The following is a 25,869-nucleotide window of genomic DNA, read 5'->3' as shown; positions in this document are numbered from 1 at the left end:
TAGGACACAAAAAAACATGACGATAATGGAAAAAAAATGTTATTATCAGCTCTGATAATCAGTCTGTCCCTAGTCCCATTGTGCCCCAATGAGCCATGACAGTGTGAAAACCAGCAGAAGTAAATGAAAGTCAGACAACATTAATGTTATTATTTACACCAGTGCTTTTACCACTGTGGCATTCCCTCTGTGAAAATGGTCCATTAAGAACCAAGGAGACTTTTACGATGAAAAGGCCGAGGCTGTTGTGGAAAATCGGTGTGACATGAAGTTCCTTGATCTTGTCTCTGTTTATGAAAAGGAAACAGAGTTTGGGCAGGGAGCCTGGAACGAGAATATGTTATCAACACATCTTTTATCTTATCTTCCTCATACTGTAATTGTTTCTTACCGGTATTTAACTCTGGTTTCGGTGTGAGTCTTAACACACAAAGATGCATAGCAAAGATACAAAAGGTATGATGTGATAGTAGCATGGCAGTTATTATTAGGACTTGTCATCATCATGTGACTCATGTCAGAGTATGGTTCAATTTTTGGTCAAAAGAACAACTTTATTTTGTTTTGACATAAGGAAAAGAGTCAGTTTCATTTAGCAAAGCAAGAGGGCAAATTACAGCTCTGAATATAAAAACAATATAATGAATGAAACGGACACAACGTAAATAAATAATTAAATCCAAATTAAACAAGGATAAAATCACAGACGGGTCATAATTCTGAAACTATGCGGATATTCTTATGTAACTTTTGCCCTCGGCTGTTTTTGTGGCTTAAGTTTGTAGTTCTCATTAATATAAATCTTAACCCTACAACTCTTTGACAGCAGTATGCTTCCAGCCTTGTGCCAACAGTTTTGGAACAAGCATTTCCTGTTTCGACATGACAGTGCAACTTTGCACAAAGCCGTAACCATAAAGAAGTTATTTTTTATGTGTCCTCGCTTGATTGGTCTTCCCTGACCTCACAAATTCCTGCAGCCAGGTTCTCAAATCTCGTGAGAAGCTTTCCTAGAAGAGATGAAACTCTTAGAGGTGAAAATCAAAAGCCCGCACACCCGCGAGGTAGATGTAGACGATCACACATGATCCATATACTTTTGGCCTTTTCAGTGTATATTGTTGTCCTGCTTTCATCAGGCCTGTTACAATAATTATTTATTTACTGATGAATGTACGTACATGACCTCGTTCATGTTTGCTGGCCTGACCTCGATATTGCCCGCTGTGTTTGCGTGCACGTTTGTTTACAGGTCAATGACGTGATGCAATTTTTTTTGTGTTCTCTTTTTGAAGACCTCATCTAAAAATTCTGGATTTAATCAATTTTCAGAGAATATTCAGGGGATAATAGCAAAAATGTCAATGAGGTGTAACCATAAAAACTTCGTACCAAATAGTTTAACTTGTTCGAAAAAGGTGAAATTCTCAATAAAACTCCCAATCAACTAGTTTGGCATAATCTTACATTTGTGTCGTTTAATAATGAATAAAATAAATGGAACACCATTGTTCTGAATATTATAATTAATTTGGGGAATTGTGTCTGTCAAGTCAACTTCCTTAAGTGTCAAGGAGCCATTTTGTAAATTTGTGCAAGAAGACCACGTGACAGGAAATTCTATCACAGAGAAGGACCCCTGATTAGCCCAACTGCTGCAAGACGAGGTTAGTAACTCCCTTTGAAATCTTGATAATCTGACGTTTTTAGGGTGTGGTCAGGTGTGCTTAGGGTTACATGTCAAATGGTATGACCCCAGGAAAACAGTTATCATTCATAATAATTGTAAAAGTAAGTATTTATTTAAAAAAATGTTTGAAATCTTCACACCAAGGCCATGTGCTTACATAGGTGTCCATCATAATGCCCTTTTAAATTTGAATTTAAATTGAAATGTCAAATTGTGTAACCGGTTACACTTTTATTACATTCCTTTTGGTTAGAGGCCGATTTTGTCAAATATCAGGAGTTTATGATGCTGATTAAAGATGTAATATGAACTAACTTACTATGTGGAACTATTTTCAAGTGTTAAGTTTTTTATTTCTTATGAAGAAGTGGTGATTTATCCACAACTTTATTATCAAAGCTCTGAAAGGTCAGGATTAAATCATTATTCTGCATGCTTTTGATATTTTTTAAATGTTCAGCTTTAATATGTATTTGTATTCCATTCGCTTACAATTTTAAGCAATATATAGTGCAATATATGTCATTTCATAATGTAGCAGAATGAAGGGGGTGAACAGTGACAATGTTGAACATGAACAGCAGCTTTAAAAAGACTTAAAACTCCAATAATGTGAGAATTGTCCAACTATGTTGCCTTAAAACAGAAAAATACAACTTCTGCCCTGAGACCAGGAGAGATTCACCTGCCCTCAGACAAAATTGTAGGAAACAATGGTTTCTGCCCTGGGACCAGATGAGACTAAACAGCCATGAGGAAAATCCTACAAAACAACTTCTGCCCTGAGACCAGAGGAGACAGGTGACTCCCTTTTGTCCAACTACGTTGCCTTAAAACAGAAAAGCATGAATTCTGCCCTGAGACCAGGAGGGATTCACCTGCCCTCAGACAACTTCTGCCCTGAGACCAGGAGGGATTCACCTGCCCTCAGACAACTTCTGCCCTGAGACCAGGAGGGATTCACCTGCCCTCAGACAACTTCTGCCCTGAGACCAGGAGGGATTCACCTGCCCTCAGACAACTTCTGCCCTGAGACCAGGAGAGATTCACCTGCCCTCAGACAACTTCTGCCCTGAGACCAGGAGGGATTCACCTGCCCTCAGACAACTTCTGCCCTGAGACCAGGAGAGATTCACCTGCCCTCAGACAGCTTCTGCCCTGAGACCAGGAGGGATTCACCTGCCCTCAGACAACTTCTGCCCTGAGACCAGGAGAGATTCACCTGCCCTCAGACAACTTCTGCCCTGAGACCAGGAGAGATTCACCTGCCCTCAGACAGCTTCTGCCCTGAGACCAGGAGAGACAGGTGACTCCCTTTTTGTCCAACTATGTTGCCTTAAAACAGAAAAATACGACTTCTGCCCTGAGACCAGGAGAGATTCACCTGCCCTCAGACAACTTCTGCCCTGAGACCAGAGGAGACAGTTGAGTCCCGTTTTGTCGCTTTTGTCCAACTATGTTGCCTTACAGCCACGAGGAAAATCCTACAAAACAACTTCTGCCCTGAGACCAGTTTTTTCTTCATTGAACATAATAAAAAAAAAAGTCTAATTGACCTTGTTCACTGTCATGCTTGATTTTTAGTGAAAGTTTCTTCAATAAACAATGGCCTGTGACTGTAGAAGCAACATAGTCAGGTGGTGTAACTGGTTTGTGTCAATTGGTATAACCAGTATTTTTCATAAAAATATTATAATATACAGGAAAATTAATGTGGAATAAGATGTAATCCTCTATTGCAATGTATTAACATATTTTTTAACAGTCTACATAATTTGTCAAATATTATTCAGAAAACACAAAGTGCTTTCAGCATTTGTCCTGATCTATATTACAAAAACACATACAATTTTAATTTAAAATAATCCTAATAAAATCTATTTTCATGTGATATTTTAAAATGAAGTAACTGTTTTCATAAGTACACTTGCATACACTGTAGGTGGAAATAAATATTTAATATTTCTCCTTTTTGTTGTGGTTACTCCACTTGACATTTTCAGGGGCAATCAGTCTTACCTTTCGTAAAAAATAGTTCAAATGCTTTTTCAAATTACATGAAACCAACATAAATACAAAATATACATTTTAGCAAACCCGATGCAAGCTTTTAAAACAACTTTTTAAAACATTTTTGAATTGCTCATAATGCAAACCCTTATTTGTCTCACTGACATTTTTAGCACAGCGTGAAGACTTGGGCGCAGCACCCACATGTGTTGTTCAAATTGTTTTCATTGTTTTGTTTGTGTTGGTTCATTTATTTTTATTGAGGATATTTAAATATCTTTTCACATTCCAGCTCCAGTGTCTGAATATTAAGAATGAAAAGTTAATCCCTCTTTGACAGGGTACACTTGCACTATTATGCTACTCTATTATCATTATATCAGTGGAATAAAATGGTCTTAAAATGACAGTATTGTTTATCGCAGTATTTCCTTGGTTTGTTATGATATAGTCTGACTCAGCGGATGTAGACTGTTGGTATAAGCAAGCGTTCAGAAATACTTCTCAGGCCACGTACTCCAACCTACACGCTGTAAACTGCACGTTACTTTAACACTAACCTGGTCGCTAACAGTACAAATGTAAACAAGCAGTTGTTACCTTTCTTATATTTAGGTGTTTTACTGCCAGGACAAGCCTCCCCTCGTGTGAATCAAGTTCACCCTGACAATATCTCATAGAAGCACCCTCGCTGCATCTTGTGTTGACTGTTTTTTCCCCCCATACCAGAATAATAACATATGGAAACACATCTGGCTATTCAAGACTAGTTAGGATATGATTGTACTATAACTAAATTATTGCTTTCATCTACCAGGGCTGGACTGGCTTAAAATAATATAGCAGTATTTTTTAGGCTTTATTGCATTATGTATTGCAGTGTTTTGAAATCTTCTCAAAAGCACGTCATAAGTGTCAGGACTGGGCGACAAAATCAAATATCACAGTATTATTGACCAAATAGGCTCTACTTCCATATCAAAAGTGCAACAATATTGTAGGGATGACTATTGGTACTTTCACAAAATATTAACACAATTACATTTTTGATAAATAATCATCAGTCATGGGGATTTAATGATGAAGGCAAGAATTAGAGCATGAAGAGCAGTCTGATAATGCAGGCTTCAAAAGGAGAATTATAGTCTTATGTCATGAAAATGATAGAATAACGATATATTGCCCCGCCTGCGGATCCACGTCTTAAGAACTACAAAAGAAGATGAAATAAACAGCCTTTTCAGTTTGCCAAATAAATCCGGACCCGTTGAGAAAGATGAGGATCTAAATCCTTTAAGGATGTAATGAGATCACACAAGTTCCCAGTCGGGGGAATTTTGGATTTTGAGGAAGACGGAACAGAAAATGTTCCTAACACATGCTTCAAATCAGGAGGGTTATGGTGCAGTCACATACCGAAGTAAACAGCCCCCTCCATTCATCGCAGTTATTAGTCTGAGCCTCGTATTATTACATTAGCTTCTAACTGCATTAAATGCTACACTGTTGGAAGTAGTCTTTATTTAGATGTCATCTACGACACTGACGATGCAAAATTTGGCATTAACATCCACTTGGACTTATTTCCCTGTAGCTTGAGGTATTCTGGTAGTTGAAAGCTGGAACATTTGTCACAACGTTTCAAAGAGCGTCTCTTATCTCCTGTCACACTCTATTTAGATTTCACCAGTTCCAGAAAATTGTAAAGGCTCCGGCGTCAGCTGAGAGGTCTATCACATTACATAAGCCCTTTATCAAGTTCGATGTGCTCATTCAGATAACGCTTGTAATTTGCACCGCTGTAAAAGACGGGATAATTCAGCTTAATCTGTACGGACATGAGGAAGTTCTCTTTCACGCTACAGCCCTTTTATCGGAAGACTCTTTCAGGAACATGTGTGTTTATGATTTAAGACTCGAATGCCAAACAACGGGGAAATCCCCTCTCTGTGTTTGCTGCAGGACTTCAAACTCAGCACAGTGGCTTTGGACAGAAGCCCTGAGCTGTGTTTTCTGTTTTTATGCGACTTTTGTTTCCTCCGATGGTTTTTTTACTGTGGGTCGAGTCCAAACCGAGACGTGAAACCACGTGAATGTGTGTGTTCTGGATGAAATCTGGGGCGTAATAGTATAAAGGGATTGACTCGAATGACTTGTGACAATCAGCCTGCGAGGGTCACAGTCATGTCTGAGGTTAACTCTTCACCCTGTCTTCATTAGATGTGGTCGCAGACCAAACGGTGAGATTGAATAGCAGGGACAAAAGAGGGCTGCGGTGTCGGGGTGAATTTAAGGACACACTGTTTAATCTTCTCATGGATCTGTGTCCCTAAAGATTAAAGGAACAATGAATCGATTGGTTTTTAAATAGCAAATTATTCTTTTCAGTCCTTTTTTTTTTTTTTTTTTAACATCCCATTTAATAGAAAGTGAGATTTCCTGTCTTTTTTTAAAATTGTAATTATATTAACATTTGAACAAACAGTGCAACTATTAAAATAGATTTATTTCATGACTCATCCAACCCGGATAAGTCTGAATTCAACCTGCTGCCAGGCACTGAGAATCTGATATAACTATAAAGAAATAGTCAAATCTTCTCCCTGATGATCTCGTTGCTAATGCAGGTCACAAAGTATCAGTATAAAATGGAAACTGTGTCATTACCGGAGAAAAGTTCCTTGTTGTTGCTTAAAAATATCAACCAATCTTTGGGAGGTGCCACCTCAGACAGCAGAGCCTCCCTCTCATGTCATGTGTTAGACGATATGTTGTATTGTGGTGTGTTCAGGTGCTGACAGGAATCTCTGACGTCTGACACTCGAGAGCCTGCTGGCGGCTGCAGGCCAGCACAAAAACAAAATACCTGAGACACTATTGTTTTTCCTGTGATTTATAGGACAACTGGCTCGTTTTGTCTGATACAGTCTCCCCCCAGGCAGATAGGAAGAAGGACACGTCCATAGAGACGTGTCTCATTTCTCACTGGAGAGGCCTGTGATTTCTCATGGGTACAATCTTTCTGGAAATCGTCCAATCAACCCACATTTTCAGGGTTTTTTCGCCCCTGTGGGGCCGGTCATAACTGCCAGCTACGGGGCCGGTTCGATGTGAAAAACAGACTGTAGCACCAGAATGTTTTCACATCTAACTCTCTGGATTAAGGGTTTATTTTGACCAAACCAGAGTTGGTGATTGTTGGAACAGTGCAACAAAACAGGCGGTTGTCGCCAATTACACAATTAGTGCTCGCCACTGATTCAAATGTCACGTCATGTACTGAAAACGCTGATATACAGTGAAAATAGTGAGAAATGTTTCCGACATGTTTCCACCAGGTCCTCGGTGCTGCTGCTGGCTCCCCTCCTGGCCGAAGCCGACCCAGCCCCGCGACGTGTCTCCAGGCCCGCCGGGTCAGCCGGAGCTCAAGGCACAGACGGCCTCTGCGCACATTTCCGATGGATGGAAGAGCACGTACCCGCCTTCAGGGTGCCGGGCACCCACATCCACGTCCTCACCTCACCTGACCAGTTCTACCAGGCCATGAAGGTCGGTGTTGCTGTGGAAATTAAGGTTTTGCTTGAGCTGCGAAGGACTGATAAAACTATAAAAAGCGATGTACGATGAGAGATTACAAATGAGGCGGAAAGTATTTTGCCAGCACAGTTTCATTGTTTACACCGCAACACCAGATTTTGGCAGAACGACACAGCAGCTGACGGGAGTTAATTGTTCAGCTCTGAAGTGACTTGTCTCCTGTCCACATCTACGCTACAACTGATCCTTTCAGAATAAGTAATGTGCTCGAAGTTAAGACAATCGTAGCAACATGTCACCCAGCACATTTCTCTACACTTCTGAGACATCCGGTAAAGAAGGGAACACATTTCCCGTTTCTGAGTCACAAACTGGAGTTTTTTATATTTCTTTCTTTCCCACACCTGCTGTGTGTCACCACATCGGAATTCTTTTATGTTTCCTCTAACTTTAGCCGACTCAGCCTCTCCAGGAACAAAGAACCAGGAATCTGCTGCTGTTGTGACAGCCAGAAAATAGCTTCCTCCGCACAAAGCTTTTATTAAGCTCAGACATTAAGAGTATTAACACGTACAAGAAATTGGCATCAAGTGATTTAGTGACCCTTTGATTCCTGATATTACAATTGGCAATCGATTGAAAAGAGATTTACTTCATTGATTTTTTTTGTAAATGTGTGTTTATTCTGAATTTGATGGCGGTAAAACGTTTCAAACAAGTTGCGACAGGAGCAACAAAAGACTGGGAAAGTCGGGGAAATGCTAAAAAAAACCACCTGTCTGAAACATTCAGCAGGTAAACGTGTCCTCGAGAGGCTCGGGTCGAGGTTCACCACACACGGCTTTACACAAACGATATGATATTAATGATACTATGATACGATTACATGTGTTCAGGAACACTGTGTAAAACCGTTGTTGGAAAAAGCCGTCAGTCTCCAGATGATTCTGTCACAACTTATTTGGAATCAGGGTTTTATTTCCCTGACGTCTGAAAGCACCTCATTCCTGCGGTTGAGTTGCATTGTTAGCATGCTTGCGTACGTAATGTGTGTAAGATAATCTTTTACTGTCAAGAGTCGCTGTGTTTGTGTGTGTAGATGGGTGTGATTCTCCAAACCATGTCACATGTTTTTCTTTGTTGACACTTTCCAGTAACTCAGTGGCATGTATTGTTGTATTTTTAGATCATGTTTGGCACACACGCTCTATTAACTCCCATCTTAATCATCTCTAATTGATTGATGTTTGTAGATGATGACACGTGTGTGTACGCGAGGAAAATGACATGTGATTATTAGAACAGACGGGAACATTTACTCAAGTATGTAACTGGGTGGATTTTTAGGTGTTTGTGACATGACATTTAATTTTAACATTCACCTTCTGGAGGTCCAGCTTTTCAATTGTGAAGGTTTGCTCCTTTTTTTCTGACAACACAACCTCCACACACTCGGTGGTTATGTGCTTATCTCGATGTTGTAAGAATGGAGCTTCACCTAGTTCGGATAGATGGTGCTAAAGAGGGAACCGTCGTCCAAACACATGCTTTTGTATTTGTTTTGTTGACTAAATCTTATGTTTGCGTAACATACACATTTGATAACAACAGAAAGAAAATAATTGTAGCCCTACTAGAACAATATCTTGGTTACTCTGTAATTTCACAGACCTCCCTGCTAACAGTTTTCATTGGATTTACTTTCTATTGAGGAAAGACTCCCTGTGAAAACTGTTGACTTGAGTTTTGTGGATTATCCAGAGTAAACAGGACTTTGTTTCTGCTCTGTTGAATTTCTTTAAAATGTCAATTTTCAGCCCTGGAAGCAGAAATCTCAGCAAAACTCCTCGTACTTAATAATCCATTTTCACCTCTGTTGAAACTTTGTCCTAGATGAGTTTGTTTGACATTTTGGAGATCTGATTTGTTTATTTTTTTACACCTGGAAACAGTGATTTCTTCCGTATCTGTTTATTTTTGCTTGTGTGTGTGTGTGTGACTGGCAGGAAATGTGCCCTCTGTTTACAGTTTATCATTTCTTGGTATCAGACATTCGTGACCAGATGCCAAACGCCCACATCCACTCGCACAATAATTCACTGCTGTGTTTGTTTGTTTCTCTTTTCACTCCAGGCGCGTATCAAGACTGCGAAGAGGCGAGTGGTGATGGCCTCGTTGTATCTGGGAACAGGTCAGCTGGAGCAGGAGCTGGTGAGAAATGTGGTGTCTGTGTGTGTGAGAAGCAGATTTTTTTTAATTATTTTTTTTAGGCATTTACGTTTTTTAATTTTAGTCAGGTGAGAACAATGCCGTCCAAACACCGGGCGCGTGCCAAATAGTGGGTCGGAGATGCCAGAAAACTGTGAGTCAGTGTTGTCTTCCAAGAGAACCACAGTGTGGTTTGTTCAAAATGAAAGCGTACGCCAGGCCAGCTACAAGGAATGACCCCAGAATGCAAGGGTTTATGGGAATAAGGAGACCAGTTTTGGCATGCGATAGCCTGCTGTTCTTCATGCTTGGAAAGCCTAGCATAACAACACTAACCCAGAACAAACCACAGTCTGGACTGATGCTCGTATTCAGCTGTTTTTGGTGTTTTTTTCGACCTCGTACGAGCAGCAGGATTACAGAAAACTCCACAGACGAGTCAAACATGCTTAATTACAGTTAAAAGCGTTTGAATCAGCCAAACTCTGTAACCTCACAGGATGATGGATTACTAGAAATGTTGAGTCAATGAGGTGCAGTGAGTCCGCTTTTATGTTCAGGCCCAGGTTTGCTTCTAATTGGACACATTTGAGCTGAGCTCGCTTCAGAACAAAAATGTGAGTTTGGTTTGCGGTTTAGACTGAAGAATGCGACCTGCAGGTGTGATTTCCCCATAAAGACTGGGTCTACTAACACAAGCCCCGATCCCAGACCCAACACAACGGCTACCTGTCTGATACTGACACTCGCACCTGTGCGGTGTGTTTATTTAAGCACAGGTGCAGGTTATGAGAGTCAAATGTAAAGAAAGGCATGTTGATCTATAGCACACAACATGCAAAGTTAATTCAAAGTGCTTTCTAGAAGTGAGAAGCTTTTATACATCCGAGTCTGTGGACAGGTGTTGGAGTACTGCTGCATTTATACGAACCTTTTGTGGCTCCAGAGGGACCTGCTGATAAAACGCCTCACGTGATGTCACTTGAGTCGGCGTCTGTTAGGAAAAGCTGCAGAAAGAAGTGAGTTTACTTACACGTCTGTAAATTCCTTCTCATCTCTGCTTGAGGCTAAAAATGTGAGGCTACATTAGCGTGACCAGCCTGGACCTCCGACCGAGCTGTCTTTGGTCGAGTTGCATTGTGGGCGATGTAGGCAACAGGCTCTGGAAAAGGGAAGAAGAACAAGATTAACGAGAAGTCGGTAGTGACTTCTAGGGTTGGGTGGCGTCTGTTGATGATGGACGATGACATCTCTGTAGTAACCGCTGTTACTCACTGTCACGCGGATGGAAATCTCCAACTGTCTCGCAGATATTCAGCATTTTTCCAGTTAACGGTATCTGTGATTTTCTGTCAGATTGCAGATGAGATAAACTCATTTAAAAATGTGCGACTTTAGCTCTGATGCAACATCCACTCGCACAATGTCCCGCCCACAACGCTATCTGATTGGGAACGCGTCACAATTAACAGACTATAAACACCGAATACTCTGAATCTGCATGGTAACTAAAGGTATCATATAGATGTGGTGGAGAGGAAGTATAAAGTAGCAGAAAAAGGAAATACTCAAGTAAAGTACCTCTAAATTGTATTTCAGAGCAGTACTTGAGTAAATTGTACTTCTTTGACACTAAGATTTTCATTTGTACTACAAAATATCCCAAATAATCGGTCTCCTTGATCTTTTATAATCGGTATCGGTCGACGCCAAATACAGAACATCTGCGTGCCGGGTTTTAAAGTGCCATCATCTCCTCAACAGGTGTTTAAAACTTGTGGTCAGCTGCAGAAGCTTGTAACAAAGCCAGGCGGAAGCGAGGCTAAGAAAAATGTAAAACAACGGCACAATTAAATAAACCCAGCAACAGGCCCACAGAAAACAAACACGCTGCCACAAATTTAACCGAGCGTCTTGATCGACAGGACATCGAGTCCTAACGCACTGAGCTGGAAGAAATTTATTTTATTTTCCTCTCCAAACCCCTGGCTGTCGGCCACCGGCGATAGACTATGGCGTCGTCTATCGGCCCAACCCTACTAATTACCACATCATTACGGGATACCATTTTGGCATTCGGCCCACATTTTTATCTCATCCAAACACCTGTAAAGTTAGTCGGCTACGTGTTGCGCGCATTACAAAAATCTGTCCACAGAGAGACATCAAAGGTGGCACAATACTCAGAACTGCTTCATTGAATAGTACAATTAAATGAGAACCAAGAACAGAGAAATAAATTCAGAATACAGGATGAACGTTGACTCAATCAGGGGGAACAAACGCAAAATAACCACTCTGTTGTTTATTTCTCAAAAAATAAATGTTAAACTTTTTCCTCTCCCTCGAAACTTATCATGCTGACTTACAGTCTAAATGTCAAGATTTAGTCAAAAGCGAAAGAGAACAAACATTTTCGCTGGATTTCAGGGCGCTGAGTGTTTGTAGTTTTTGCTTTAAAGGATAAACAAAGTCTCCAGCGTCCCTCAGAGCTCCGACTCACGATCACAGCTCTCCCCGGAGCAGAGCTGCTGGAAGTGTCGGCGTCCCCACAGAGCTCTCTACTGGAAACAAGGAAACGTTTTACTGGCATGCAAACAGGCACTCTGTCGGGAGTGACGTATAACCGAATGCATTTGGGCACCAGATGCACAATTTAGCCGAAGTGGGAAAACGTGTTCAGGTGGGGAACAAACACGGGGGCCTCTGCACGGGGCTACCAGTGGCGCCCTCTGATGAGCAGCCATTTCCTCTTTGAGTTAACGTTTCCCACGCTCAGTAAACAGATAATAAAAGGCTGCCGATGTTTGATGAATGCTGTCCGCTGCCAATCAATGCCAACAATTGTTAACCAATTACTTTGTTTTGCGGCTGCTGGCTCACCTGCCAACAAGAATGACTTATCAGTTTGTATCGTGGAGCGAGAAGTGAAAACAAGATTACAGACGACATGAAACACAGTTGATGTGTCAATCATTTAATCACATGTGGATGTTTTGTCCTCTGTCTCTGTTTTTAAGGTGGACTGTATGGAGGAAGCTCTACAGCGCTCACAGGGAAACAGTCACGACCTAAAAGTCTCCATATTACTGGACTACACTCGCGGCTCACGAGGTAGTTTTTCCCGTTACATCTTTGTCGCTGGTTAGCACACAGCACCACCGCGCTCATCACCCTGATCGCATCCCTCGTTTCTCCCGTTGCAGGACAGATCAACTCGAGGACCATGCTGCTGCCGCTGCTGCAGCGCTTCACCTCTCAGATGCGGGTGTCTCTGTACCACACTCCGGACCTGAGGGGGCTGCTGCGGCTGCTGGTCCCTCAGCGCTTCAACGAGACCATCGGAGTCCAGCACATCAAGGTCTACCTGTTCGACGACAGCATCATCATCAGCGGGTTTGTTGACTCTGGCTGTTCGACTTTCTGTCAATACGGCCCGGTTTTCACACTGAGGCTGTTTGTTTGAGTTCAAACTGAAGTCCTCCCTCCTCCTCCTCCTCTTCCTCCTCAACCCGCACCACTTTCCCCCCTTGTTTAATCTTGTTTTGGTCCATGTTGTGTTTGCATAAAGCTTTCCTAATCAAAGTTCAGGTGTTTGCCACCACTGCTGGGAAATGTTTCTCGGCGTATACCTCTGGGTGTGCTCCAAAATCAATGGGCACAGCGCGGTTCCCACTTCATTTAGTGCAGCACACAAAGTGGAACTAAATGCTTACGCTGAGCTTAATCGACAGCTCCTGAGGAAACAAAGCAAGATGCGACATGCACAAAACAATATGCTCATAAACACATATGGTGTGTTTGTTTGAGTATGAACAACACCGACTTTTTGAGATTTCGCACACTTTCACACACGCTCTGCTGGGAAAGTTTCCCTCATTCTTGACATGAAATAATACACTTAAAGCAGAACATCACTCACAAATTAGCGTAGCTTCTCGACCAGTCACATACTCATGCGCTGATGGAAGCGACTGAATGATTTTCTCGGGCTGTTGGCAGTTTTCAGACTGTCTCTTTGTCTTTTGGAGCTCCTCATCATCTGTGACTGCTTCACTGCCTGTTTGTTATCATGGTTGAATTTCCTCCGTGGCAGGAAGACAAATCGCACAAGCTCCTGAAAATCACGAGCACGTCATCTAAAATAATTCGTATCCCCGCTCCCGACCTGCAAACACTTACGATACCTTCAATTCACGCTTCACCCTCCTACCCTAAATCCTAAATAGCCAGGATACTCTATAGTAGACTTGTGTTGTTCAAAACGAATTGTCTTAATCCAAGCAATCCACTTGGGAGGTTTTATGATGACATTCAGTCGTTATCCATCTGTGGTGTCTCCCCTAAAGGCTACAAACAACCCATAGTACAACATCGTTTGTGCCCCCTCCACGTTCTCCCCCTTTTCCTCTCAGTCTCTAAGCTGTCCTTTCAAATTGAGGCTGAAAGCCCATAAAATAATCTTTTAAAAAAGGAAAAGCTATCTGATATTGTGAAAAAGCAAAAGCGTTGTCCTCTAATGTAAGACAACCCCTTGTTTTCAAGCACAATTTCCTGGAAAGAAAATAAAGCGATGTGGTATTAAGTTGGCTTTTCATGGCTGAATGCAAATGGAGATTGGTTTTATACCGTCATCCAGCACTGAAGAGGAAGGTCATGAGATGAAATTGGCCACAGCAGGTTGCACACATCCTAACAGACGAGGGTTTAACTTGAATTAAAAAGAGCACAACTTGTATTTAATAAGAAAGAAAAATATTGCTGATTAATTCCCAGGACGAGCAGGGATTTTCGATGTCTGATATTTTGATCCCTGCTAATGAAAAGAGTGAGGAGAGGAGAGATACCTTCGTACCTTCAGGGGTTTCAAGAATCCAAATATCTTCGACTTCGATCCAAAATGATACCGACTGTTTGCCCCAATCTCTAAACTTCGGTTCAGAAAAATGTTCGACCAAATTTCTCTTTTTTTCCAAGTTCTCTCTCGCCAAAACATTCATTCTGTCTCGTTTCTGTCATTGTGCAGGGCCAACCTGAGCGACTCGTACTTCACCAACAGACAGGACCGTTACGTGCTGCTGGAGAACTGCAGCGAGGTCGCCGACTTCTTCTCCGACCTGGTGGAGGCCGTGGGAGACGTCTCCCTGCAGCTGCAGCCCGACGACTCGGTCACCATGCTGGAAGGCATGGTGCACCCGTACAAAGGTAGGAACCAAACGACAGTGTGTGTGTGTGTGTGTGTGTGTGTGTGTTTACCCTCCAACATGTTTTGACACTGTTTGACACTTCGTGCTCAGTTACGGTGGCACCGGCCACGTTCTCAGCAAGAGGAGCCGATGGATTTCGCTAATGGAGCTTGAAAGCTTAGACAGATGATGGTCAGAGTGAGTGTGTGTGTGTGTGTGTGTGTGTGTGTGTGTGTGTGTGTGCGCGTGTGTGTGCGTGAGAAAGATGGAGAGAGCTCTTGCGGTTGGCTAGCCAGGCAGCCGGATGTGAAATTGTCAGGATTTTCTCTCTCCCCACACACACACACACACACACACACACACACACACACTTGAACTGTGTGTCCGTAACTGGAGCACAGACTGCCAGGATGTTAGTTTGAGAGGTGAATGACATCATGTCTACAGGAGCTGGACCGCCGCGGTAACGAACACCAGGAATAGAGTTGTGATGTCATAGTGTTGCTGGAAGACGATATGGAGTGGGAACGAACACAGACACACACACAGACACACACACACACACACACACACACACACACACACACACACACACAGACACACACACACACACAGACACATACAGACGCTTGCGAAATTCTGATGAAAGACATTAGTGAGACTGACGATGATGAATGAACATTAGTTGCTGATTGTAATTAATGAGGTTTCCCGAAGTACAAAAATAACAGATGAGGTAGAGTTCAGCTGTATTCTCTCAGCGAGCGTTAACTGATAACATGTCTCATTATGCTGCGGCTGTGCAGTTTAAAGGGTTAGTTCAACTACATTACAGGAACATTTACTCACAGCGGTTGCCTCATTATCAGAGATTTGTTTCATTCACTGCCTCACGTCACGTATGTTTTAGCTCATTACTTGTATCTAGGGGGTTATTTTGATCATTCGGACCAATCAGTACTAAGGGATGAGTAATGTTTAAAGAAAAAACAAAATGTCTTAATTCTTTGATTCCAGCTTCTTAAATATGAATATTTTCTTGTTTCTTTACTTCTCTGTGACACTAAACTGAATATCTTTGCGTTGAGGACAAAACGAGACGTTTGAGGACGTCGTCTTTGGCTTTGGGAACCAAACAACTAATCGATTAAATGAGAAAATAAGCGAGAATGAAAATAATCACTACATCCGTCCCGCTGTCTTTATCAGTTGACATGGAGGCTGCGGTTGTTGGGTGCGGTTCACATGTTTTTACACATTGCGCAAAGAAATATGTTGATTTTAAGAGATTCTCTGAACGTCCTGCTGGAGTCTTTTTGTTGCGTGTCGTCATAATCACGATCAGTCCACTTGTCACATTTGTGCAGCTTAAAGTTCAGATCCACAGACACGGAAAAAACGTCACAGTCAAAAAAACACATCTTGAATTAAGTTGAAGCTTTTACCTGAGGGCTAAACTCTAATTCTAGTTACTAAAAGTGCTGCACATTTCCCAGTAAGAGGGACAATAGAAAACAAAGTGAAACTAATTTTTTATGTCATTAATGGCCGTTCGCCAGCCAGTCAGAACCAAGCATTTTCTAAAATAACAACCTTTCAGCTGAGGTCGTGTTTTCATTCCCATCAACATCCTCCTCTCCGCTCGGTGCTCCTAAGTGGCTGTAAATCCTCTCAAACACTCTCAGAGCTGAGAGCGCTGTGACCCAGAGATCAGGCTGACCCCTCGCCTCCGTCTGTGTGTCTCGAACAGGCAACAGGCAGGACTTCTCGGCGGCGGCGAGGCAGCGGATCATGGAGGTGGTGAACACGGCCCACATAAGGCAGCGGCTGACGAGCCGGTCGGAGGACTCTGAGGACGAGGGGATGAGCGATGGCGAGGAGGACACCTGGGTGTTCCCTCTGGTCCAGATGAAACCTCTGGGCATCCAGGTGGACGAGCAGGTCACACAGGTGAGCCGCCAAACCTGAACATGTGATGACAGCGGCCTCTTCTGATTGGCTGAGTCACATTTTAAAGAAATATTTGAAACAAAAACTTGATGTTGTGAAATATTTTACACGTTTCTTCAAAGCTTTGTTGACCTTTTGCTCGTCTGCGTGATAACAAGTCATAAATCTCATTAGTCTGAGGTTCTTTGAAGTCATCACGGGATGTTTTAAACATGACTTATAAACTACCGTATGACTAATAAAGCATGAATAAATATTTGAGCATTCATTCAGGGTTTATTAGTCACATATTCTGGGAATGAACGCAATAAAATGATAATAAGGGTGATATAGTATCACTATATAGTGACAGTATAGTGATTTAGTACAACTACTGTGGTCTCAAAAATTACCGTAAAATGTTGAAACAACTGTCACAGCAATTATTTAAGATCTTCAGGACTTGTTTCAGAACTTTTGCGTTGTGTTTCGTCAGCTGTTCACAAACCTGAAGAAATACTCGCCAGTCTTAAAAGGATCAGAACAGTTTGAACAGATTTCCACCCACGTTTTGTTTCCTCATGAACCATGAAGTTGTTGTTTCCTTCAGCAACATGAAGCACTCAAAGTTTTCCTTTCATCTGCCAGAGAAACATTTCCTGTAATAAAGTAAAAATGAGAGAGAAAAATGGGGAGAACAAATTTGGATTATCCACCAGAGAATACAGCGGTAAATAGTGATCGCGTTACAAGTTGTAGAGTTTCTAAATTCAGATTTTTATCCAGACTTTCTGGCACACTGATCTGACTTTGACCTGTTTTGAAATTATCAGAAAAAACACCAATAAATTCCAGATTTTTTCAAACTGGCAATAGACGAGTTTTCTTTGCTTTAATTAATTATTTTGAATAAAATGTTGAATACAAAATCTAATCCCTGTAGAACAGGGCAGCCCAAAGTAGGGCCCATGGTCCAGAGTTGGCCCACCATGGAGGTTATATTTTTCACCCCGTCTGCTTGTTTGTTGGTTTGTGACCAAGATTACTGGAAAACTACTGAACAGATTTCCATGAAACTTGGACTGAGGATGGGTCTCAGTCTAGAATAAACCCCATTAAGTTTTGGTGCGGATCCAGCAAAAGAGATGGATCCAGGATTTTTTTTTCTCAGTTCCTTTAACATAGTGAGATGGGATGTTTTTCTACATTTTTGTTAATTTCTCAGAGTAATGCATCAAGCTTGATTAAATAAATCAGGGGTATTTAGGTGGCTGGGGACGGTTTGGTGGAGGTATGCGCTCTACTGAGAGCCATTCCAAGAATTATTTTTCATTTTCTGAGTACGGTTGGCAGAGTGACACTTTGTGAAGGAATTCAATCAATTAGAGAAGCTTGGGATCCTTATAGATCTTAAAAATACAAACCAATACAACAGGTGTTTGGCCCGTAACCCACCATTAAGTTTCATTTCCGGCCTCCCGGTTCTCTGTAAACCTCCCCCTCACCGTGCAATTTTGTCTGACACCGGGCATGAAATCTCCTGGGAAAATGAAGACTGAGGGTTTCTATCTACTTTAAAGTCTCCATTATAGACTAAGTTAATGATTAAACCCACGTTTTGTCCTCTGTTGTTGATGGTTGCTACTCGGAGGGAAACAGAAAGTGATCCTGTTGACTTTGTGACAGCGGCGCCAACAATAATACAACTTGGAAATGCTAGGGGGGCCGAAGTTGTCTAAAATAATAAGCTGGGGCTGGACAATAAATAAAATGTTTCAAATTCCCAAAGTTATGAATCTCTTATCGACCTAAATGTACTTACATTACAATAAATAAAACTCATATAATTAAACTCAGAACAGCCAGTGATCTTTAAGGAAATTTCACCAGTAACTCAGGCCAGACTCCACTCAGAAAGTCCACAATTTTAAATTTGGTCATAAATTAATTAATTTAGACAAAGAAATCAGACCGGAGCAAACATCAGGAAGGACATAAATCACACTGCTGTATTAAACAGCATGTTATAAAGATAAATCTGACAGATCATCCTAGATTTCATGTTGCTCAGCTCTGTAATGAGCCTTACAGCAGTAATAAAACACTAATAACCAGCTCAGTTAATATTTTTCAGTGTCGGGGATTAAAACATGACTGTAACTCCTCTCCTCACTTCCTGTTTCTTCTCAAACCTCCAGCGCCTGCTGACAGATGCCGGGCCGGACTCCACTGTGTTCCTAACATCGGGTTACTTCAACCTGACCCGGGCGTACATGCGGCTGGTGCTCGGGGCTGGAGCCAACTACCGCATCCTGACCGCCTCCCCCGAGGTCAACGGGTTCTTTGGAGCCAAGGGCGTCGCCGGAGCGATTCCCGCAGCTTACATCCACATCGCCAGGCAGTTTTACAACCAGGTGTGCCGGCTGGGCCAGCAGGAGAGAGTACACCTGCACGAGTACCACAGGTCACAGTGGACCTTCCACGCCAAAGGTGGGAGGAAATAAAAGCACACATGCCCGTCTGTATCAGCAGCTAATGATCTTATTAATCTACTTTAGTGTACGCTACTGTTTGCTGATTATAATGACTGATGATTTAGAATATTTAGGCTTTACCTCGCCTTTTCCGACGCAGCACCGAAGCTGATAGCGCTCTCTTCAAATGTGCCAGACTCCATTGACAAAAACAGTCATTTTACTTCGCAGTACTGCTGGTCGCCTCAATCTGTTAGTGTTTTCGTGCGACTCTCTGTGTTTCTTGTCAGGAATTTTGTGGCTGTTTTTCCTCCGTTGTTTTCAGTCGATTTGGTCGTCATTCTCTACAACACATAGAAAACTCAGATTAACAGTTTCTCCCCTGTGTGGAAATGGCACCAACAGATCCGTATGAATCTCTCTCTAGAGGTCTGGAACCAGGCTGAATTAAGAATAAGTAGTCTGTCCTCGTCTAACGTTTCATTATCAGACGAGACGGATCGCGAACGGAGTCTAATGAAGCTCTGAGCTGGAATACTGGAATCCTTTTGGTCTAATAGTACAAACTGAGATGAAATCGATGTGTGGAGTTGAACAGAAAAATGTTCACAAGGGCCGCAGTATATAATTGTTGATATCTCCTTACACAAAAAGTGTGATGAATCCAATTCTCTGTTCACATTTAGCTTTCTGCGGATCGAGTGTTGGACAGAAGTAACTCCCACATGAACGTGGTTTACGAGAGATTACGATCTGAGCCCGGGCTCACCGTCCAGACTAGTTTCTGTTTGGCTCAGTGAGAATAATAAAACACATTACTCTCACTGTTCCTCTCCCTGCTCTGCTGCTCTTCTTGTGGTAACGCTGGTATTTAGCGTGAGAGAAGACGACTTGTACAGTCATCCTGCTGTAGCCTCAGGACAAGGATGTACACTCACTCTCTCTCATTCTTTGGGGTTTTGGATCGACGCTGGGGATTTCTGCATGTGCTTCCTTTTAGTTGTGGTCTGGGCCCCGACAGAAATCCCTGCTGGAAGCGGCTCTCTGAAGCGTCGCCTGCTCGCTGGCTCACTCTACTTTTCCTCTCCTACAGGTCTGTGGTATTACCTCCAGGGGCAGGATCGGCCTTGCCTCACTCTAATTGGCTCCCCTAATTTCGGTTACCGCTCAGTTCACCGTGACCTGGAGGCCCAAATCGCAATAGTAACAGAGAACGAGGAGCTGCAGAGCCAGCTGCAGGAGGTCGGCTCTGTTTTTTTCCCTTAACCACAAACAGAAATGATGATGAATGACTGTGTAAGTCTTTACTGAATAACACACACCTGCGTTTTAGGAGCAGGAGACGTTGTACCAGCGCTCCACCGAGGTCTCCAGCTCGACGTTCGAGCAGCCGGACCGCCACGTCCAGCTGTGGGTAAAACTGGTCACTCCCCTCATCAAGAACTTCTTCTGAGAGACCACCAGGTGTTCACATACACACACACATGAACACACTCGCTACACATGACTTTTACTCTTGTTTATTCTGTTAAAGGATAGTTTTTGGATTGTTACACATATTTTCCTTTTTGGAGGGAAAACAGTCCAACTGGGGGGAAAAAACACGAGCAGTCAGACAGCTGCACCAATCAGTTTTAAAAACAGCAACTGATCAAAGTGCAGAAAGTGTTGTGTGAAAAGGAGTCGGTCACAGTTACGAACCCGACGACACCAGACTGAGGCTTTATGAAACATTTTATACAGTTTTTACACCCAAATTAACACAAATAAACCCTCTAAAAATAAGGTGAATGACTCCATTTCCATTTCCAGTAGACGAGCTTGCCTTCCTGTTTTTTTTCCAACAGTTTACGCACCAATGTCTGGAATTTGAAAGCATCATAGCGCCAACATTTGCATTTCCAGCACTTCTGTGTGTCATGTTTCCATCACGACCAATCAGAGCTGGACCGACTGTGAATCACTTGTCAAGTTATGAGAAGAGAGAGTTATGAGTACTTTTTTCAAGGAGCTTTAGCCCAATTTCCACCACACGGGCCGTTTTTTACGCATTTTTTTTGCGTTTTGATTGTCAAAAGTTGTGGCTGGTACCAAAAGAACCGCTCCATGCAGTCCTGATTTTTTGTCACCGTACCTAGCACACTGATCCAGCACCTAAAGGGTGAAGCTAGAAGCACTGCAGTCCATTGATTGGTCGACAGAATCGTTACTGCTGCGCAACAGGAGCACAAATTCCAGCAAAACGCTGATTGATTGATGATTGGTTTGCGAGAGATGACGTTTCAGGCTGTTCTCTTTTGACAAAATGTCCACGGACGACCCAGAAAGTGCAAAAACACATCATTGCGTCATTGTTGAAGAGAAAAAACAAAGGGAGCTGGATGAAACGGGAAGGAACAAGAACGTTTCTCAGTTCATTTCACAACGACTGACTGTGCAGTGCATGTTCAAGCAGCACTGAACGAAATGCAAAAAGCTCAGGAGCATTTACAGGAAGATAAAGTACCACGACAGCCAGAGTGGTGTTTATAGAAAAGGTGGAGATGGTTTGATATCATGAACGTCACGTCTTTGGTGGAGTCCATGATGGGGGCTGACAGTACGATCTAAAAACCTGAGGAGATGAAATCAGCCTGCTGACACGGACGGCTGTTTTTACACAAATGATGATCATTCGTCCATCTGTTGTAAGTCTGTGAAATGTTCAGTGCTGAAAGCTTAACTTCCCAAAATTCCCCATTTTTTGGAAAGTACTACTCCCCAAACAGGGACTTTTTGGGGATTAAATAATGTCCCTGGAACTTAACATAGACTCTGGACCCTGTGATGGAAATACACCCGAGTTCCTCCAAGTCGTCCGAGCTGCTGGGGAAAGATCTTGTCAAGGAAACACGACCATGAAGTAAATAAAACACAACAACTTAGAAAAAACAGTTTAAAAAAATGAAAATATGCGTTTTTCCTTTTTTATCATAACCAATAAAAATGTGGACCAAACTACTAAACTATGAAAGACTCGAATTGTAAAAAGCTGAATTTACTTTAAAGCATGTTTTACATAGTTTTCTTTTTTTAGCTTTGTCAGTGATTTTTGCTTAGTAGTCGAAATACAGCCCTGAACATACTGTACAGAAACACTCACCCTCTCACACACACGCACACACACACACAGAGTAAAACAGGCTGCGGCTTCTTAGAAATGCCTGCAGTCATTGTGGCGCGTCCCAAATCGCAGGTCCCGTCCTCGTCTTCCCAGCAGCCCAAATCACCAAAGTGAGAGCGGGGACAGCGAGTCGGCTGATTCACTCCTGTCAAGAAGTGAGTCAGCGCCGTGTTATGGTGATGATTTGACAGTGTGGTCTGTGTTAGTCCTGTCAGGACTTGGCGAGGCAGGAGTCAGAGGGTTCATCGACTCTGAACCGGAGTCAACAGTGAAGAGTTCAGGTTCAGTTTAAAGTTTTTTTTTGTTGCTTTTCATCAAAATAAAAAAAGATGTTCAAACTGCAGACGCACTCATAAAACTACTCGGAGAGGGAAGATCTGTTAAACTCGAGGTCTGGCCAAAGAGAAACCTAAACAAGATCTGAGCAGAAGATTGAGGGGAAAGACACTCAGCATTTTTTTTTCTGGTTTCTGAGAACAGGAAGTGTCACAGGCTGGATAATGACGGTAAAAGGGTGGTGTCTTATCGCTACCTGGACAAAGAGAAGAGCTGAGTGATCTGCTGCCAGAAGGAAACTTGTAAATAGATCGTCTTTCAGCAACAGGGTATTATTCACAAATATGTACGCAGTTGATGCGACACCACCTCTCTGACGATAATGTGAACAGGACGACATTTAGGCCCATTGTTTGAAAATGTTTTGCAGACTGTTGAGTGCAAATCCTTGTGTTACCGGTACGATGACACAAACACAGAACGAGTTTAGATACCGACCCCTCAGTGAGCGGATGCACTGCAAACAGACATACGGCGATTTAATTTTACTTTAAAGGAACAGTTCATCCGAGAATACAAAGTCAGCCATTATCTGCTCACTCTCGTGTGGATGTAAAGTCGGGTGACGTTTCTTAGTCCACAAAACATTTCTGGAGCTTCACAGCAAAACAGTGTTGCAGCGTTCTCCTGAACAACTGAAATAGATGGGGACTTGTTTTGAAATGTGAAACGCCTCGAGATCCAAATGTGATGTGGCACACGGCACCAGAGTAAAAGAGCGTCGTGAATTTATTTTTTTGTCTGCCTATTTACACCTTGTAAAAATATTTCTGCACAGAATTGTATTACATACACAGAATAGTTATATAAATCTAAACTTGTAAGAATTTCTTTTTAAACACATGCACACACTCAGATATGTGCCTTTAGTTTCTTATACGTGCATGCAAAAGATGCTTTACTACTGAAATTATTCACATGCTCAGAGTCTTAATGACCCTTATCTGCTTCCGTAGTTTATCTTATCTGTTTTCATAGTTTTGGCTGAAATAGACGATGTAAATGGACGCTGTGAGAACTGTTCTGAACTTCTGAATGTAGATTTATCTCACCTGGGATTTAATTTGTCAGCGTACTACAGCAAAACTGAGTTTTAGATGGTGGAATAGATTAAAAAAAATACTTGCCTGTCTAACGTAGGATGGAGCGAGGTGGGTCCGACAATTTCTTTAACTTTCCAAAATCAACAATCCGACATTGACATTTATACGTCGTATTTTTTTTAAACTTTGCCATAAAACAATCTCTATAAAATAATCAGCAGTCCTCACGTAAAGACAGAAACCATCAACAAATCGACCCAGATATCGTCTGTGAAGCCCAAACCTGTTACCTCTTTTTCCACCGAGAGCTCGACTGTTGTCCAAAAACTGTTAAAAACACATTTGTTAAATACTTCAGATTCCTGTTAGCTGGAACAGCTCCTCTTCCCGGACCCCCACAGGAAAACTACAACATTTTTACGTGATTATGTAAATCAGACAAAAGTGAAAAAAACATTTGAACACACATAAAACAGGTAATTAAATATAACGAGGTGCATTAAAATAATTCAGTCGGTAATATCATCACGCAGTTCACAAACACAAAGGATTATCATCTTAATAAACTTCATAAACGGCATTAAATCTAAAATTCATTGGCTGACTTTCTAATAAATGTTGGAAGCCTTGAAAACTCACCAGAGAACCAGATGTGTATTCATCCACACGTGAAAATAGTCCGAAACGAACACACGGTTCACTCCCGTCTGACAAACCAAACACCACAGCACTACAGATGTTTTCTGAAAACTATTTTTTAATTTAAGTCTATTACTTAAGAAATAATTGAGTACTTTCGAACCATTTTTCCAGATTTAATCCTTATTAGAAACCAGTGGGATTAAGGCTGAAAGCCACAGACGAGGTTGTGAAGTCAGAAAATATCGAAACAGCATCTTTGTTGGATTAATTGACATAAGAAGAATTAGATTTACCTTCTATAGATCAGTTTCTGTTGTTATAACCTTTCACATAATGGACGAACTTAGATAAATGTAAGTGAAGCTGCTTTTGCTTCGGGTCAAAAAACTATTATTCTCCTGTTTTTATTGCATTTTTTCCAGTATTTTCTCCTTTTCTTTGTCCTCTCACTCACATTCATGGAAAACAAAGTGTCCAAACTGACCTCTGAGCAGTTTGTTCACTCTCACTCCTGTTCGTATCCGTCTGTTATTGTCATCTGTGTACAACCACCTCTTATCTCTCTTCTTTTTTCCTGCCAGGAAAAAACAAAACACGGCCCTCCGACAACAATAGCTCTGCCGGTTAAAGGGATTAAAAATAAATGAATAAATAAAAAACTTCCTTATCAGCAGCGCAGCACACGTCTATTGTTAGTAAGAAGTGACAACAGGTTGGAGCCTCTCCAAACTGTTTCACTGCTTTCATTTTGAACAGCTGATGTCCTCACAGACAGAGGACAGCATCAGGATGAAGTGTGATGGAGCTGCCTGCCCTCTAGTGGTCAGACTGGGAGCTCTCACAGTGGTTTCACACATTGAACTGGCCCCTGGTGACCCTTTCAACTGCTGACGATCACTTTTACCTGAACACTTCAGAACAAAACAAACTTATTGACTTAAAAATCATTTTAAATGTTTCACAGCTCCAGTCGTCTCTTTAAGTGGATCATTAGATCCAGAGACAGAGGTGAGCAAATGTAGTAGATATAGTTTAACTGCAGTATCCAGTCTTTATAAAGACAAAGGACAAGGTGTCAGTACCTGTCTGATTGTTATATTGTTGGCCAGTTCATCTAATGTGTTCAATAAGTGTAACAATGAATTAAACTTATATCTATTGATTTTCATTGAAATACAAATGAAATAACTTTATAAAAGCTTTTTATTTCTTCATTTCTTCTCAATCAAAAAATGAATCCCTCCCCAACACTGACAGCCAGACCAAAAAAGGGAAAACATAAAATCAACACAGACGAGTCATTCAGGTCATCGTGTCTTCAAAAAAGTCGCTCGAGTCCACATCCCTGATAGATTATAGTTAATATTGAAGTTTTCAAATACAATAAACCATTTTTGAATTAACGTTTTATTCTTTTTAATGTAAAAAAAAAGTAGATTTTCTTTTCATTTTTCCCTTTTTTTGTAGATTTTTTAAATTTTAAATACAATTTTAAATTTTTATTAGATAAAAAGTCATTTTAAAACAAAAAAAAATCATCTTTTTTAATAAAAAAAATAAAAAAAATTCAATAATAATTTGTCTTTTCTTCTTTTTTTCAAAAATCCAGATTGACTGAAGAGGTTTTTAAGTATTCTGGGAATATTTTCAT

At 41.6% G+C, this 25,869-nt stretch overlaps 1 protein-coding gene across 2 annotated transcripts in view; it reads left to right on the top strand.

Annotated features, from left to right (window-relative positions):
• pgs1 (phosphatidylglycerophosphate synthase 1) overlaps window positions 1-25,869 on the top strand; it is a 28,411-nt gene that overhangs the window by 1,722 nt on the left and 820 nt on the right. For both annotated transcript variants that reach the window (XM_084341933.1, XM_084341932.1), the window contains exons 2-10: window positions 7,039-7,249; window positions 9,371-9,448; window positions 12,466-12,559; window positions 12,652-12,841; window positions 14,472-14,650; window positions 16,382-16,581; window positions 18,759-19,050; window positions 20,128-20,276; window positions 20,368-20,498. In XM_084341933.1, coding sequence (XP_084198059.1) covers window positions 7,039-7,249; window positions 9,371-9,448; window positions 12,466-12,559; window positions 12,652-12,841; window positions 14,472-14,650; window positions 16,382-16,581; window positions 18,759-19,050; window positions 20,128-20,276; window positions 20,368-20,487 — 1,513 coding nt within the window. In that variant the 3' untranslated portion in view covers window positions 20,488-20,498. The remainder of the gene's footprint in view (window positions 1-7,038; window positions 7,250-9,370; window positions 9,449-12,465; window positions 12,560-12,651; window positions 12,842-14,471; window positions 14,651-16,381; window positions 16,582-18,758; window positions 19,051-20,127; window positions 20,277-20,367; window positions 20,499-25,869) is intronic.

This window comes from Pagrus pagrus (genome assembly GCF_965226575.1).
Source record: "Pagrus pagrus genome assembly, chromosome: 21".
Taxonomy (NCBI): domain Eukaryota; kingdom Metazoa; phylum Chordata; class Actinopteri; order Spariformes; family Sparidae; genus Pagrus; species Pagrus pagrus.
This window is presented reverse-complemented; position numbering and strand designations above follow the sequence as displayed.